The following is a 17934-nucleotide window of genomic DNA, read 5'->3' as shown; positions in this document are numbered from 1 at the left end:
AAGCTGGGGTAAAAACTAGAATTATATGAAAGCTTTTCATACTGAACAAGCTGAGAGCAGTGAACACACAGAAATGGAGGTTTCTCTCTCTTTCTGAAATGTCTTCCACCCTTCCTCTTTAGCCTTACAAATCTAAGTCTTTCATTAAAGGTACACTACAGAATCAAATTAATATCAAATGGATGATTCACTTCACATACTACTCTTTGTATTAGTTCTTACTTCATTCTTCAGCACAGTAAGATTTATCAAAATATTTCATAGACTATCAGGAAAATATTTTAGGTAGATTTCATTAGGAAAGAGTCATCTGACAGCAAAGCTATTGAACACACTCAGAGCACACATACAGAAAAGGAAGATGCTAACAACTCACTCTCTCTCTTTACACCTTGTAGGTAAATCACTTCTTACTGTTGAACTGATTTAACACATAAATTGTGCACATAAGCATATAATGTGTCTCTCGCCTCATCACAATCAGTCCTCAACAAGACCTCTGATGAGCAAACACCACAAGCCATCACATCATTTTGGACAAAGCTTACTGATATGCCATCAAACTTAGTTTCATTTGTGCAATAAAAAATACCCTCTCCAGACAAATTGCAACGGGCGTGTAAAGCTCTGGCAAGAAATCACTATTTTAGAGTAGAAATTTTTATAATCTGAATTGTATTTCTACCACAATTTAACAAAGAAAATGCTATTTTGTGACTCCCCAGGGAATTGAACTCAAGGATTCGAAACTTGTACTTTTATCTGCAAACCTGCACTTTAGTTTCAACAGAAGTAACTATTACAAGAATACTTAAATGTGTTATAGTATTTTTCAAGTAGATTCAAGTTGTATTTAATCCCTCCACTTCTTAAATGGAGAAATACTCTCACTGGGGTGGCTTTGTGAAGTGGTGTAATAGATAAGCCTGAAGGTTAGACGAATCCTACTTTAGACCATGCAATGAAATTGTAGCATTTTGGAGCCAATCATCTGTCTGTGTCCTGAAGGTATACTGCCCACAGCACAGTGAGGTGAACAGAGAAACATGATTCCTGTGATCTTACAATTTCAGCACATAAGTGAAAACGTATCCCTTTATGTTATACATTGCATAGAAGTCAAGTACAAGAAAAACTATCCTGGCAGGCACTGATAGGGTACCAATAATAGCATCACAGAATCATAGAATCATTTTGGTTGAAAAGGACCTTTAAGACCATTGAGTCCAACCGCTAATCTAACGCTGCCAAGTCCACTACTAGACCATGTCCCTAAGCACTACATCTCTGAGCAGACATTTACCACTCAGTCTTAAGACTTCAAGGCTTACCTAGGTATTTTCATGAAAACATCATCTTGATGCTAAACAGCAATTAAAAGGTAATTCAATAGTTAGAAATTATAAAGAAAGAAATGAAGAAAAGAACACAGAACATTTCTTTGCAACATCATAAGCCATATCCAGACATGATGTGTGGTTCTGGTTTTCCAGCTCCTAAGGGTTATAGCAGAAATAAAAAAGGCTTGGAGAACATCCAATAAAGATGATGATAGGATGCTTAAAGTATTAGACATAAAAGACTAGAAATTTTAAGCCAGAGATGACACAGGAAAGAGGACAGATGCATCCTTAGTGACACAAAGATGAGAACAGAGATCAACTGCTTATTTTGTGTGTGTGACAACATTACAGGGCTTCAAATGAAGCTATGGGGTTTCAGGATCAAACAACACCACGGTGTTAAGCTGTGGGACTCCTTGCCACAGGCTGCTAGAACTGCTACAGAGATTCAGGGGAGAGGATGGACAGAATCACGGGTATCAGCTGAGAAACACTATACAGAAAGCACCTTTGGCTCAGAAGATCACATGCCACTTAGTATTTTGGGAAAGCATACCTACAGACTTGCCAGTGACTAGAAGAGAGTATAAAATCGGGGCATTTGGAGAAAAGATACTGAGCTGTATCCATCTTTGGACCAACACATGCTATTGAATAAGAAAACGTATAAAACGTACAACAAAATAAAGCCATAACTGACTATTTGATGTATTTACGAGGCTAAACTATCTCAGAGGGCAAAAATTGGATGCTAGAAATTAAGGAGGGAGAAAGGGAGGGATATTATGTTGAATGGAAGAGAACAAGATAGAAAGAGTAATGGGAGGACTACAATACAAACCAGCAGTCAAGAAGTCTGAAGAAGTCATGTCATGAATACGTATCGTTCTAAGTAGCCTAATATCTACAGGTTTCTGCTGGAACTCCCCATCACTCTATTCTCTCCTACCACACGCAATCACTGATGGGCTCCATTAGTCAAGAGTACTGCCCTGTGCAGGAAAGCTTATACGGGTTTCTGCAAGGAAACAGATATACACGGCTCTGAGAACAAGGTAACAAACAATTCAGATGTAGTTCTGACATGACAAAATAAAGTAAAAAGATATGCACACAGTAGCGTTCTCAGCAATCATCAACCACATATGTATAACCTCCCTAGTAACTTTTTTCCTTAAACAGCACTTGAAAGCTTAGTAACCGAAGCTGCAATCAAACTAGACTGCATTTTATGATTCACTCTTCAGAGTACTAAAGTATGTTCTGTACTCCCTGTTCCTATTAAAAAAAAGAAAAAAAGAAAAAAAAAAAAAAGTCTTACACTTGGCTCTTATACTAGCTTCTTTTCTTCAAGCTAGACAAGGTATTTATACATTCAACTAGAACTTGTGCAAATATTGCATGCCCATGTTTTCACAACATCTATCCACAAAAATAAATATATGACAAAGCATTTACTTTTCAGTATACCATTAACTCAAACGGGGCAGTTTGCTAGCGAAAGGAAAGAGAGGTGGCAGCAGTATAAGCTTCTAAAAAGTATCAGTTAAATTAAAATTCATATGTCTCATCTGTACAATGAAAACCACACAGAAGAAGGAAACATCTGGAGAGTTTCATGTTTGGTATGGGAGCGAGGGGTTGTCTGTTGGTTTTTTTAAAGCCAAAAGAATAAACGTGAATTGTTTCAGTGGGCAATGGGTGTCCTGATGCTTGCATTACTTGTCACTATATATATAAAAAAAACCTTGACAAAAGAAGCATCCTTCTCTGATAAGTTTCTGATTTTTTCTGTACTATAACTTGAAGAAAGTGAAAAATTGGCTCTGCGCTACCAAGTTATCATTTTAAAGTTAAGATACAGGACATAAATCAGAGCAATACAGTCAGAACAAAATACTTCATAAAGACCAACACCCAAGGAAAGCACAAAAATGTTTAATACAATATAAAAATCAATATTTAATAACCAACACATAATCTGGATGCAATGAATAAACCAACAAGCATAATAAAATTTTGCTGGTTTTAAATTGAAACACTTTAGTACCAGAGGAATATATGTAATTTGTAATAAAATAACAGCCTCAAGGAGCTTTCCTCCTCCTAATTTTTTGCCGTATCACAGTCCACTCCACAGAAGTATGAGACAGCTGAAAAACAGAAGTGTTTTGTTCATACCTGCCATACCAGTAGGTCGATCACATTTTCACAAGAAACAAGAAGTGACCGGTATAGACTCCTGAAAATTGCTGGTTTAAGTTCAAGTACAAATTCGTGACACCCAATGGCACTGTGAGGTTCTGTCCTCTTGTCATCCCCTGTAACTGTGGATACTTGCAAAGGGACAAAGATGGACTCCTGGTCTTGTCTGCATCGCAACTCTAGGTATCCTCATCAACACACACATTTGCAAACATTTTCTCTACGGGGTTGACTCCAACGTACCCCTGATCCACTGAACCTCAGCCTGCCTTTCTGACAACGCCTGGCTGTCATGAGCAGCGCAACACACAACCACCCTTTTACTCCAATCTTGATCTCAGGTCAGCACGTGTTTTCTCAAGTGTTACAGACACCATCACCCATCACTGACATCTTCATTCAAGCCTCTTCTTGTGTCCTTCACTCCACCTATGCCTGATTTTTGAAGGGTAACTGAAAAGCTTCCCCGAGACACACTTTATCTGTAACTCTTTTCCAGCTTTCATCTCCCCTTAACCCAATCACTTCGGAATCTCCTCTCTGCCCTTGCAAATGCATCTTCTCCCACTCTTATCTATTCCCAGTACTGCTGAAAAGGCTCTCTTTACAGCCCATCACTTTGGCTGCCTTCCACTTTCACTTCCTCTCTCTCCATTTTCACAGAAATAAGTTCCTTTCACAGAAGGAACTTATTTTTGTAGCACAAAAGTCATAGGTAGCTAACAAACTGCAACTGTTCTTTAAAGAGAGATTTTTGGTATAGCTGGCCCTGATACCATCTCTGGAGTTGAGCATGAAGAAGTGCTAGCATAACTCAAAACTCAGAGAGCCAAATCAAGAGGCCAACAGCATTATTCAGCAGTCTTGCACTGCCTGCATCTTCTACCAGCTATAGAGAAATGGAACTGAAAAAGATCAACTTTGCCAGCACGTCTTTTTTACTAGCCGAAGAAGAGACACTGTCAACACCTTCTCGTACAAGACAACTCCTTGTAATGTTCACATGCATTTAATGCCCACAGATCAGATTTCAGGGAAGTACAATTCAACAGTGATCAGTCCTCTGCCTAGCAGTGACTGCGGCACCCATGCACCAATATGCCTTTGTCTTGTTCTCTATATAGTCCAGTTATATGGAAAACACTCATCTTCCAGTCCAAATTAGTTTCACCTAGAAACACCATTTTGATCCCGTTAGCTCAACTTCTTGCTTGTCCACAGCCCTCTCACTAAGGTGAACAATCACCTTCTGGCAACAGAAATAATCACCTTCAAATCAGGATGAAGATCAGTTATATTTTGTAGAACAAAATCACCGCTCAAGATTTGCTGCAAGGTACTCTAATAATCCATCTCATGGGCTAACCAACAAGACAGAGCTAGTTTTTAGCAACGGCTTTGTTCTGAAGGTCTCAATTTGACACCCCATTTTGCAAAATTATAGTAGAAAACGATGATGCCTTCTGTTTAGAAGGTATACTAAGTCTACTAACAAACCTATCCAGAATAACCCCTAAGTGATCTGTTTCTACTGTGCAACGGCCTTGAACCAGCCACCCTTTTCACCGTCTACAAGAACAGCTGAAATGAACAGGCCTTAAGAGCCGGTATAAGTACTAGCGCTCCACATTTTCAAAGCTCTTTATCAGTGTTACCTTTCAATCCATACAGTACAGTTATCTATGCTGATGACACCTGCCTGGGTACCTAATCTCAATCCTTTTCTAATCCTGAGGGAACCAGGAACTGCAAACTGGCAGTTATATCAGGCTCTTACTGCAGTTGGCATATTTTCCACCTCTAGTAATGCTTTTGCGACTCAATAGCAGAGCGTTTCCAAAAAAGAGCTCTACCAAAACAATTCACATCTGTTCTCTCTCAGCATCATTCTCAGTAGGTCTCTGACTTACCACGGCCATCTGATAAAATTGGATGCAACACCCTCCCCCCAAGCCCAAAAATCACAATAATAGTCTACACAGCAGCAATGTTGGATCTACCCAGGGATCACTCATACTCTCTGGACATCTGCTCGAGGGCTGCTACTCTACAGCCTAAGTATCACATACCACTCTGGGCCCACCTACCTTACATGTAGTTAGCTGTCATGCAACTCCCCACTACTATGAGTGTCGTTTCAGACTACAGATGGCATCTCTACCCCAGCTGCCACTGCTGAGTCATACTGCTCTGCCATTTGCTCACTTTGAATACGTGTTTGCTAAAATAGTTGCTAAGATTGAAAGCTCATCTGACTTATTGTACCCAGATCTGTTTTGGTATCAAGCCTCAAATTTTTCTTACTGTCAGCTTTGTCACGCTGCTGTTTGTCAGAGGCAACTCACTAGAAGAGGGTAAGATACCACTTGGCAACCAGGTTTTTCTCTGCCTCACTACTTCAGGATGCTCCCAAATCGTCTGTGTGCCGGCAAGAGAGGCTCCTGGTGCAAGGAGGCAGCGCAGGACCCAGCTGGGTTCCAGCTGAGTGGAGGGGCTGGCACATCTGCCTGCAGATACAGGAGCAGCAGCCTCCCAGAGGACAGGCTTCAGCCCAGAGCGGTCACAGGCTAATGCAAGAAATTTCATTTCCAAAATTGATGCAGCTTGGTTTCTGTACATACAACAACAGTAGTAATGAAATTTGAAACTTGATTACTGGAAATATTTTGCTACCTCCCTCCTAATGCATCTACTGCAACCCACTCAATACTACTACATTCAATCCATAAACTAGAGAACTAGAAAATCCCAAAGAGGAAAAGTGCTAGAAATAAAAAGTATTAATTTGTTAGTTAACAGGGAACACAAAATGAAGGAGACTAACTGCCAGAAAATATTTTAATTCCTTCAGCATTCAGTTAGAAAAAGGCACACGCTCCCCAATCCATTGCCATACTTTGTAAAGAAAGCATTAGGCAAGATAACTGTTCTCAAATATTATTCAAGACAAGTGACTACTTACCACATCATAGTTATGCAATTAATAATACTAAAAATAACAAGAAAGAGAGAGTCTTCACTGACTCTGAATCAAACAGCAAATAACAACGACTAAAAGTTAGGATACCACCTAATCCTCAAAACTCCTTTGGCACGGTAGGAATAGCACTACCAGGATACAGCGGGTTTTATGAAAAGCAACTTTCAGGTGGATAAGGCAAGGCAATTCCTCTCACCTCACCCCATCATCTTTATATTTGTACATTGTACACAGGACACATAAAAGAATATACTAACTCTACACCACCAAAACCAATCATATTTTTTAGAAATATTGAAAGACAATTAGAAATAGTTAAGTGGCAGGAGACAAGAGGAAGAACTAAGGACATTTTTCCTTAGGCCAAATAGTTTTTAGTATCAATGCTACTCTGATGAGGGTTCAAAATTTTGTGCTTTCTTGCCCTTTGGAACAAGCAGACATCTTCATCCTTTGATACAGTAATTTATTTCTTTGCTGCTTTTAGGTCCAGCAAACCAGAAATTCACAACTCCAATTTCAGAAAGTAAGCAGAGGAGAATCTAATTTGAGCTGGTTTTAAATTATACAGCCACAAATGAATTAACATTATGTTTATTCATTCAACATGTTCAGGTCACCTTTAAACCTCCTGCTACCAATTCATATGCTAGACTAATTGCTTCAGTTTCATCTTTCTTTCCTCTGAAGAGGAAATTCATATTTGTAGCTGTAGACCTTGAGGAGCAGAAGGAGAATGAACTTTCATTTTTGGTTCTTTTAAAGTCTCAAAACAGTGTTCAGTTTGTACTATTTCCAGGAAAAAAAAAGCTAGGACCTTAAGTTTTTCCATTCAATGCACAAGTTGCAATTTAAAAACTTATGGTCAATTTATACTTTTAAGTAATTTTAAATATTAGATCAGACAAGATGAATATCAGAAATTCAGATCAGACAAAAATCTGTTAAAGAACCCATCATTTAGGAATTGCAAATGACATCATCGTCATCAACGCTCACACAGTAAAGCAGTGACAGATAAATTATTCCAGCTGGCCAGTGACAGCTGGAATATTTAAGCCCCCCAAAACTGCCACCTCACTGACAGCCCAAACTCATCTGTGAATTATCACACAGTTGTCACAGTCTGAGGTAACCACAGGAATACCTCTGGTTTAGACCTTTTACCAGCTGACATTTCACAATGCTATTTCATCATGAAAATTAAATGCTCTTACATTTCTACAAGATGCAAACGCTGGTGCTCTAATCTGTAAGCAACTATCTGACAAAGAGAGAGTCATAATAATTTTGGACTAATATCCTACTTGGCCTATGGGAGGGAGCATTGAACATTGCTGCTGATGTAAAGAATTCAAGAAGGAGAAAGTGTCAGTTCAAGAAGAGTAAGAAGCCGAGAAGCAGCACCGGAGTGACACAGTTTTGCCCTAGGACAGAACCCTGCCACAGAGTCCTCTCGTCAGCTCTGCCTGAAATATGTAAAAGCAGCAAGAAATAAGCTGTAGCTGTTACTCAGGATTAAATACAGTAGGAATACACAAGTGCAGACTGATGCTAAATTTACAAGAATTTTTTAACACTTTCTATTTTTCAGGCAAGATGTTATGCATACAGGGGCTATTTACACACATTAATGCTTCTAATGCAGCAGCCTGCTTGAACTCAGGCTCTGAAAAATAGAAGGCAATGGGTAGGAGGGGAGGTGCTCCTCTTTATCAGCAGCATCTTACTTTAAATGAATAAGATGAAAGGAAAAAAGGAAAATTAAGAATAAGTATTGAAATGTGAAAGAGAAGGATAGCAGTGAGTAAGCATTAGATGTTACACCTTTTTTTTTTTTTTCCTTGGGGAAAAAAAAAGACTTGATATTGAATTCTTTTTACATAAGCCATCAATACAAAACAAACAGAATGAATACTTGGAAAAAATAAATAAAGAATATTTCTAGTTAGAATCACTGTTTCTAATTACTTCATGACAAATTATCACGATAAAATGTCATACTTCCAATTTAGGGAGCAAGTCTTAAGTCATTCAGTGCCTAAAGATATGAATTACAAAAGTAATGAATAGCTTTAGTCAAGTTTAGGCCAACTCATTTGTGCAAATTCTTCAAGTACTGTTCTGCAGAAAAAATACTTTATATAACCTCCTAATATAAACAGGGGATTAAATAGCTGTAAAACTCCTGCATTTCTTTTGTTAATCAAATATATAATATTAGAATTAATAAAAATACTCAAAAATACACTCACACCCAATATACTCAATAAAATATAATACAGACAGAGGCACTGGCAATAAGACACTTTTTGTAGCCCTGACAAATGCCACTGCTCAACGTTTCACTCCCACTACTTTATTACATAGAGGCTGGTGATCAGACAGGAGCTACTGCTTTAGTGTGATATGGCATTACTCTCTTATTTGGGATTTACTGTAAAAAAGGTTGGAAATTTTCACGTACCCTATTCGAATTACTCTGTTCCAATTCTTTCTACTCCATTTTATTTTCATGAGAACCAAGTACAGTAAAAACTAGAACAGTTCCAGTTTTTATTAAGCACTACCTGTACCACAGTTGTCTTTCTTCAATAATACAGCACTGCGCTTAAAAAACAAAGTTATTCTTACAGATTAATTTATTCTCAAAATCTCTCCTGAGAGACTGGCTGGCAGTATGTGCTTTCTGAAGAAGCTATAAGATAGGATAGATGAACAATTCCTAAACAATCAGAGTTGTATCTCACAGCTCATCTCTGAGCCCACAATACATCATGAGGTTTGCTGCCTTCAACTACGGCAACAGCTCCTTGCTGGGCCACTGCTGTCACTAATCAGTTTTTCTGGAGTGTCAGAATATTAAATTTCCAGTGATGATGGTCACTGCCACGCTTTTGGCTATGCATCAGTCATTTATTATAGCTTCACAATTTGCCAGCTGAGAAAAGAGCAGCAGATAGTCAGCTTTAAATTGATAGAAAAAAAGGACAACTTTTTAATTTGTTTTTAGGGAACTACACAAAATTTATTTATATATTCTAGATGCTTGGATATCATGTCACAAGTACGAAATCTTCCTGGAAGAAAGTGAGAACATGAAGCTTCCACTACATACAGGAGCATCAATATACTCACCTACTTCACCACCCACTCTTCCAGTCAGCAAGTCAAAAAAACTGACCAGCCATTAAAGGACTCAAACCCAACTTACTCTACACTTAGTGCTTCCTTCTTGCTTACTAAGCAGAGAGAGGAAAGCACAAATTTGGAAGGAAAGCGAGTACCAAGGAGTAAGCATTACTTTCTATCAAAGTTTCACCATCTCTCCTCCATAATACACGAGCTGACAGAGGACCAAAGAGCTTTGATGGCATACACATCCCTCTTACAGACTTCTCCAATTTTACTTTTTCTTCCAAATGTAGCATTTGTGATAGTCTTTCATCTTATTTGTCTGTATGCTAAGAAATGTAATTTTCCTTTCATAATTTATTCTTTAAATAGCAGCAAATGAAACACAAAAATACGAAACAGAATGCCTGAGGTTTATTCTGTCCTACAAGCAAAACGTGGGCACCCAGAACAGCCATTTCTCATCCTAGAGAATACTAGCAGCTGGCATTAGCTTTTGATTAAAAGGTTAGTATAGAGTCAGCCTAGAACGGAAGATACATTGACCTACTGCGACCAAACAGCAATGAGTAAGAGAGTTCTCGTGTACGATAAGCAAATGAGATCTTATCTACACAACGTTTTTAGACTTTTTGTGAACCATAGAAGTGTTTACTGATATTTCTCTCTCCTCTCCAGATGACATTTTTGTGCTTTGTTCTGTGATGAAAAGCAAATTCAATCTCTCAGCAGCTCCTTCCAATCGTAAAAGTAAAGTTTAAAAACTTTACAGTTTTAATTAAAGTGGGGGTTTGTGGTGTTGTGGGGGGCGATGTTCTAAAAATTTGCTAGGAAAAAAGTTAGAATTCTAAATCTAAAAACTAAAAGCAGCAAGAATAAAAGTGTCCAGTATAAGAACTGTAGCTATGACTTTTTACATTTTTTTCTCTTTGACAGACAGTGTTTAAGGAATGAGACAGTCTGAACAGCTTAGCCATTTTGGTTTCTGAGGCTAGAACTGGGCTAATGGAGCAAAGAACACTGAGCCTAGTTATGTCCTTTATTAATTAAAGTGCATGCACAGGTAAAGGTTTGTCACCATTACCTGAAAACCATTTACTCTCACATTGATGTGCAAATCCCACTGATTACTAAAATCTACAACCTTTTTTTGAAGAAACAAAGCCAAGTCCAGGAAGAACAGTGAAATCTTTCTCTAATGAGCCCAAACATAAAAGATTCCCTTTTCTAATATGAAAAACTGTCTTCCCATCATCAAGTAAGTGTTCCGGTTACTGCATCCTAAGTAACACACTCAAAATTAATCCCTGCTTCTCCAAAAGTAGGTGGGCTCCTCATTAACTACTTAATAGAGGGATGAAAATGCCGCTGTCACTTCAGCCCCATGCCTACAGCCCTAACACCTCCCTGCAGGCTCTCCTCCAGCTTCTGCCATTTGGTGCAACCACAGACCATCAGGTTGTGGGAAAGCAGCTATTTGTCAGGCTCACTAAACACAGCCAGCACGTCCACAATGGGCAGACAGGGACTTGATCTGTCCCAGCTCCACAGCAGATGTGAGTTTGCCCTGCCAGTGCACCAAGCCACTGGAAAGCTTTGTAAATGTGTTAACACAGTGGCCAGCCTGAACTCAAATGCCCTGTTTGGAGAGAAATCATATTAGCCTGGTCTGAGCACTGCACTGGGTCAGCACAGCTCTTGGACAAGAGCTAGGATGATGCTCCTCGGGCTCGGAGCACGCTCCACTGTGTCTGCTGCAGAACACTCTATGGGCATACCCAGTTTTAGTCATCTGCGTGGAAAAAACCTGCAGCGGAGAGCTGTCGGCACTTCTGAAAAACAGCTGTTACAATTTATACTAGAAATTAAAGCAGAAAAAAAAAATGTTCAGTTGGGATGCAATGTTAAACACTCCTATCAAAATAAGACATCATTTTAAGTGCTTAAGATGAAATTGTAAAGCCAGTAAACAACAACAGTTTTATATCAGAGCTTAGCCAAAAGTGTTTCCAGTTGCACTGACTTTTGAGGTTTTGTTTTTCACAGAGAAAGAATTGCGAAAAAGCCTCAAACAAAAATCATGATGCTTCCTTGCCGTGAGGACTTAATGGTAAGTATCCTTCCCTGTCAGCAGGAGACCCAAACGTAAAACATCCTGCTCAAAGTCGTAAAACATTCAGACACAGTTTGCCACTTCAGAAAAAAATGAGTCTCACCAGAGCAAAAGGCCAATGTAACACAGAAAAATGGCCAGATTTACATTAGCAGTAATGACAGTGGAGAGAAGTGATCCCTGACCTCCCAGTACAGGGTACTGTGCTATCTGTTAAGTACCAGATTTATGAACAAATGTTTTGTCAGAACAGTTTTGCAGGTCTGACCTAAATTTATATGCAATTCAAGGCAACTCAAACTAAATTTAGTAGCAGATAAATGCATCAAATAGACCTCTTTTACATTCATTTCCCGAATTACCACTCTCAAATTTGTGCTCACACCTACAAATCATTCTGACCTTTAAGAAGGCGAACTTGACAACAACATATTGTACTGAAACAAGAAGAAATAAATGCAAAGTTATTTTAAATCTATAGTTGTATCTGAACAGCTCTAAGTAGAACAAGAAATTCCTAACGCGTTTGAAGAGCAATAAGCAGTGTATTAACACTGCAGTCTGGGGGCATATTACTGAGCTATTTCAACAGAAAACAGGTCAGACAAACCAGCGCTATTTGAAGAAAAGAGAGCGTGATCTACACTACTGCTCCAACCAGTTTTAAAACTGGTTAGAAAATTGTCAATGTATACAGCCCCAAAGGCAAAATAATCCATCTTAAATGCCCTGGGAAGAAATTAAACTGTTATATTCAAGCTGCTGCTTCCACTGGCACCAGCCAGAGATTCACAAATCCAGCCCTGCTGGTACATGTCATGAAAATAAAGAGACAAGAGATTCTAACGACCAACAACAACAAAAAATTGATGAAACCGTAAAAACCACCAGAAAAGTCATCGTATAACTGACTAAGCACAGAAAAATCAAAGTATACCTGAGCACATTAAAAAGATATTTTAATTTAAAAAAAAAAGTAAACATAATTTCTATGCCTCAAAATAACCATTTATTCTTGGGAGGGAGGGAGGCGGGGAAGACAGGGCAGGATATGATTGACAGCTCTTCATATGGAAGAATTCAATTAAAAGATTAATAATGCCCTGCTGACAACAGAAAAATTTGAAGTGTGTAATCTTTGGACTTCACCATGGTTTTAAAAAATTGCCTTTCCATGCTGCTTCTAATATTTCTTAAATAACATGCCTAGAACTGCAGCACCTAAGAAACAGTTATTAGAGTGGAGTCTGCACAGCTGACAGGTTCTTGTCCAACGCACCATCACCACATGTCTCACAGCAGATTGTTTCAAAGCAAAGACCACTTTTATAGCAGCTAATCAAATTTGAGAAAGCTAAAGTATTTTGATAGCCATGACATCGCTTGAAGGACACAGGAAAAAAAAAAAAACAATACAGAAAAGATTTTTAGTTTATTTAAACTTTTGCTCTATTGTCAAAACACTCTTCAAATATTTAATTAGTACATTAGTCCCTAATCAAGGTCCACTACATCTTTGTCTTCGTAGTTATGTGACTAAACCTTTCCAAATATAATTACGTTTCCTTCCACTAGGTTGTTCTGATCTTCTTGGATGAAGAAGCCCTTCCTCGCCATTTCCATCTCTGACTAAACCAGACTTGCTTCATGTAAGCAAAGGAATTGGATGAGAGAGATTCAGATTAAGCCATGAAAAAGATTATAAAAGGTAGCCTACAGACGTTAAATAACACTCTGAAATTATAATCACCTTAGCATGGCAAGTCTCTACATTACAGCTGTGCACACTTCGGGTTTTTAACATCTGGTATATTGCTGTTGGTATATGAGACTACCTTATCTCACATAAAGTACTTCCAAAAGCAGCTGGAGAAGACAGAGGCAAATGATAATACAACAGCATCGCCTGTAACACAAGTGTAAAATTTGAGGAGCATTAATTGCAGCAGAAGTCATCAGCCATGCAAAGAGGCTCACAAATGGAAATGCCCACCTGGAATCACAACAGATTTGTACTACAGCTCTGCCAAACTCTGCTTCATCCTGGCATCATTCTCTGTATTCACATCAAAAGTTAATCTCCTTCCACAAAATTCTTTTTGAATAAACCTGCTTACTTTACATATACACGAATGTTTTTCAACCTTATATCCATGTTTCACATTATGCGAATGTTATTTTTTGCTCACATGAAGTCCAAAATTTTTACTTACTAGGTATTTTCTCCAACAGATTTTCAAATGACTAAATAGCTTTTACAGCAGTTTCAACTCCTCAGTGCAGGTCTGCTTGTTTCATACATACAAACTCTTGATTTTGGAACTACAAGAAGTCAGTGAACCAATAACTGATTACCTACTGCAACACTGACATTTTTCTTTCATGCTTATTCGGGGTGCATAGCTATATGCATCATCTTTTTAGTCTGTAAGACTACCTGCATTTATTTTTTTTCAACTAGCCAATCAAAGCCACTGAAAGTGGTTATCACGCTCATTTAAGGACACAGAGATGTAACTTCTTAGCAATACTAAGAGATATCAATTACTGTCTCCAGTGCTATTGGTAGATACTCCTGTTCTAAAAGGAAAACCTTAGAACATGCAAAAATGTAGAGGTTTGGTTAAGTGAGAAGGGGCACGATCTTGTGCCACTGAGCAGTCTGAGCAACCCAGGCTTTGAGCTACGCAAGAGTTAAGTCCAGAGCTCTGAGTATGTAAATCCATAGACCAATCACAAGTGCAATCGGGGCGCGTGATTAGCATGTACTCAGGTTACCGCCTATATATTCGCGGCATGCTTTGCGAATAAACGAGAAGCTTCCATACTCACATTAAGAGCGTGTCGTTTACTCCGGACCCCGTCACCCAGCACCCCCCGTTTTTCCCCTTACTTCACAAAAACACTGAAACATCTACCTTAATGCCTTCCTTAAAAAAAAAGCCGGGGGCTCTTGATAGATGCATCTAGTAGGTAGGTACAGCTGGGCCATGGTAGGCATAGTCATTTTGGAGAAAAGACTCAACAAAGCATACAGAAGATCCAAACATTGGAAACACGTCATTTCTAAAACCAACAGAGTCATTGAACCCTGGGTGTGAAACACTAGCATGCTTACTTCTTCTAAATTCAAAGGCTTGCCTAAAAAGTGAAACATAAAAACATAACTTTAGTAACAAAAATTTATTAAATTCTGAAGGTTATTTTCTCCTTCCTAGTAGCAGAGGACAGCAGGGGTTCAAGGAGACAGGTTGCCTGGAGGGGTAAAAATGCACTCCTATCTACCATTATCATTTTTGCAGAGCCTGAACTCTTATCAGTATCTCTTGATATTGGCTCTCTCCAAGGCCTCAAAATAATTGACTGGAAGCTATGTTGAAAGAGTCACGTTGTATCAGCTCTGTGATAAACTGGCCAAAGGGAGGAAGAGGGTTAGGCACGGCACAGCCTGGGTTGCAACCTATGACTCATTAAGATGCTATTCAGCACTTCTAGAGCAATCCACATGAGAGGGGAAGAAAGCCATGTCTTTTGAAAGCTAGGATTATACTGCCTCGCTGCACCATTGTCGATCCAGCCTTGCACTATAGCTAGCCATCTTCTTTCAAGTTCATTTGACCTGGAATTGTTGGGGTTTTTTTGGTAACCCTTAGCAACGATTCATAACATTCTTAGCAATGACAGAAAAAGACACAAAGCGAGTGTTCAGCAACTTAATGCACAACCCCCTACACAAAACCCACATCTCCTTAGCTACCTGTGTGGCCTCTGGCTCAGCAGTGAGGACCCAGGTGAAAACAAGGCTTTACCAGCTCCCAGTATTTTCACCAGTAAGTTTATTACATTCACAGTGTTCTATCACTGAACAGATTTTTTTCCCTTTGATCCAGTTCAGCACTCCAGCATTTTCCAGCCAGACACTGACCCAGAAGATTAACGAGCCACGTAGGCTCACTGCAGGCTGTGCACACACAACAACCTCCCACTGCCCAAACCTTGGGATGCGCCAAGAGCACTCGGAAAAGGCAACAGCTTTGGTATGCAAAGTGGAAAGTGGCACAGCTTGCCTGAGTAACACACATTTTTTTGTTGTTATTGCTGTTTATAAGCCACGCTACTAAGCCTCATATTGAATTTCAAGTTCTTCAAAGAGCTTCCACTTTCCTGGTGCCAGTTCCTGGAAGACGAGCGTTTTCAGCCTGGTCTATGGAATATATCCTAAGGATTTAGGAGGAGAACAGCACTTGGATCATGTCAATAGCCCTGATCATGTCTTATTGCAAGTGCTTCTAGCATGCATCTTTTGAGTGGTTTCAATAAAATAGCTTAAACAACTATTCTGAAGCTTGAACCTTAACATAAATGCAATATATTATTGCTAATTTGCATATCTTATTTGAGTTTAGAGTAAGGATTTTACATTAATGCAGCATAAGAACAATTAAGGCCAGAGCCTGAAACATATATAAACATATATAGAGTGCCTTTATATGTATCTAATTGACAGACAGATATCGATATACACGCATTCACACATTTCCAACTCACACTTTACCATTAATAATAGAATATTAAGAGCTATGAGGCAGGACCAAACAAGGCTCTACTCATTCAACAAAACCACGGTCTCCAATTAGCACCAAAAAGAACAGTTAATGGTAACAACAATAACATTGAGTTCATTGACAAAATGTTTACAACTGGTATCCCTAGGTATCATTGAGGTGTGACTAACATTCAGAAGACAGATTCCCAGGATATCTCTGTTCTAAACAGCTGAGGCAGTTCAGTGAAAAACAGAGTTCAAGATACAACACACGCGTTCAATCATTGATTGACTAGTGCATTTGCAAGGCACTCATTTTAGTAATTAGGGTGGGAAGCCCATTAATACACTATCCATTAAATAACGATCTGTAAGCCTAATGGCTAATTGTGGAGGGGGGGCGGTGTGTGGATTTATTGTGGAAGGCATTCAAATTCAAGTGAGCATCAATAGGAAAAATACTGAACATGTTGCACAGCCGAGGTATATTTTATCACATACAGTTTCATATATAATCATTTGGGCTTACTTTTCTCTCTCAAACACATGCCTACTGAAAAACCATATTTCAAACCCAAGAGTTGCCCTAACACCACATAAAGCTATTTTGCAAAGCCCAAAATTGTCTTTAAATATTTAGGACAAGTTCTATAAAACATTGTAAGATCACAAGATTCCTTTGTGGGTATTTTAAATAGTCAGCCAGCATTTCAAACACTCTCACCAAAAAAAAAAGTGCTCAAGAGCACTCTGTACAGATGTTCAGTATTCATTACGCATTTTTATGTCTTTATGCATGCTGTATTATAGATGAGAACTGGCACGAACAAACCGAGTAAAGACAAAGCCAACAAACATTACCACTGTTTCCTACTCTATGGGTGATTATACATCAATATCCCTGTACTAGCATGACTTGGGACGTAAAGGATAGTGCGGATTTGCAGCGCTGCACAGCTGTATGCAGCACCGCTCCCTCAAACCCCTGCCCCTCCGGCCCCGGGGTACAACTGTGCCCTTTCTCTTTCAGGCCCACGGGAGGGCACAGGCTGAGGGTAAGTGGCACTTGCTGCCCAGCTCTCTGGAAAAAGCACTGAAGCAAAGCACAGCCACCACATGTGGTCACAATGGTGATCTTAGCCGTGTGAGGGGCCTAAGGATTACACTGGGACAGGAAATAAATAAAAGAAAAAAAAAAAGAGAGCAGGAAACCAAGAGGGTTCCTTATCGCCCACTCGCAGAGCCCCCACATTACCCGTGGCACATATCTTCAACCCAATTCCTGCTGCCTCCTCACCCAGCAGGGATGGCAGCACCTCAGCAGCATGTTTGGTATTGGCATCGTGGAACACTAACTCGAAAGACACCATTGTGACTGCGCACCACCGCTTCACACACACATATAAGCCTGATAACGGCAACTCCACCTGGAAGCCAACTGACCACATCATCTGTTTCTGTGGTTGAATAATCAACACTCAACATTTAAATTTTACTCTGAAGACTAATGCAGAAAAACAAAGGCGCATTTAGGCCAGCCTATTGTCTCCAAGCAAATTAACTGTCATCAGGTAAAAGTTCACTCAAAGCCTACCTCGCATCCCCTTAAAAG

At 39.2% G+C, this 17934-nt stretch overlaps 1 protein-coding gene across 1 annotated transcript in view; it reads right to left on the bottom strand.

Moving 5' to 3' along the window:
* PTPRK (protein tyrosine phosphatase receptor type K) overlaps nt 1-17692 on the bottom strand; it is a 361688-nt gene extending 343996 nt beyond the window's left edge. Inside the window, exon 1 of the mRNA XM_068396216.1 lies at nt 17578-17692. Within this exon, the coding sequence (XP_068252317.1) occupies nt 17578-17692 (115 nt within the window). The remainder of the gene's footprint in view (nt 1-17577) is intronic.
* Nucleotides 17693-17934: the final 242 nt, after the last annotated feature.

This window comes from Nyctibius grandis, chromosome 1 (assembly GCF_013368605.1).
Source record: "Nyctibius grandis isolate bNycGra1 chromosome 1, bNycGra1.pri, whole genome shotgun sequence".
Classification (NCBI taxonomy): Eukaryota; Metazoa; Chordata; class Aves; order Nyctibiiformes; family Nyctibiidae; genus Nyctibius; species Nyctibius grandis.
The sequence above is the reverse complement of the archived record's forward strand: the minus strand, read 5'-3'. Positions and strand labels throughout refer to the sequence as shown.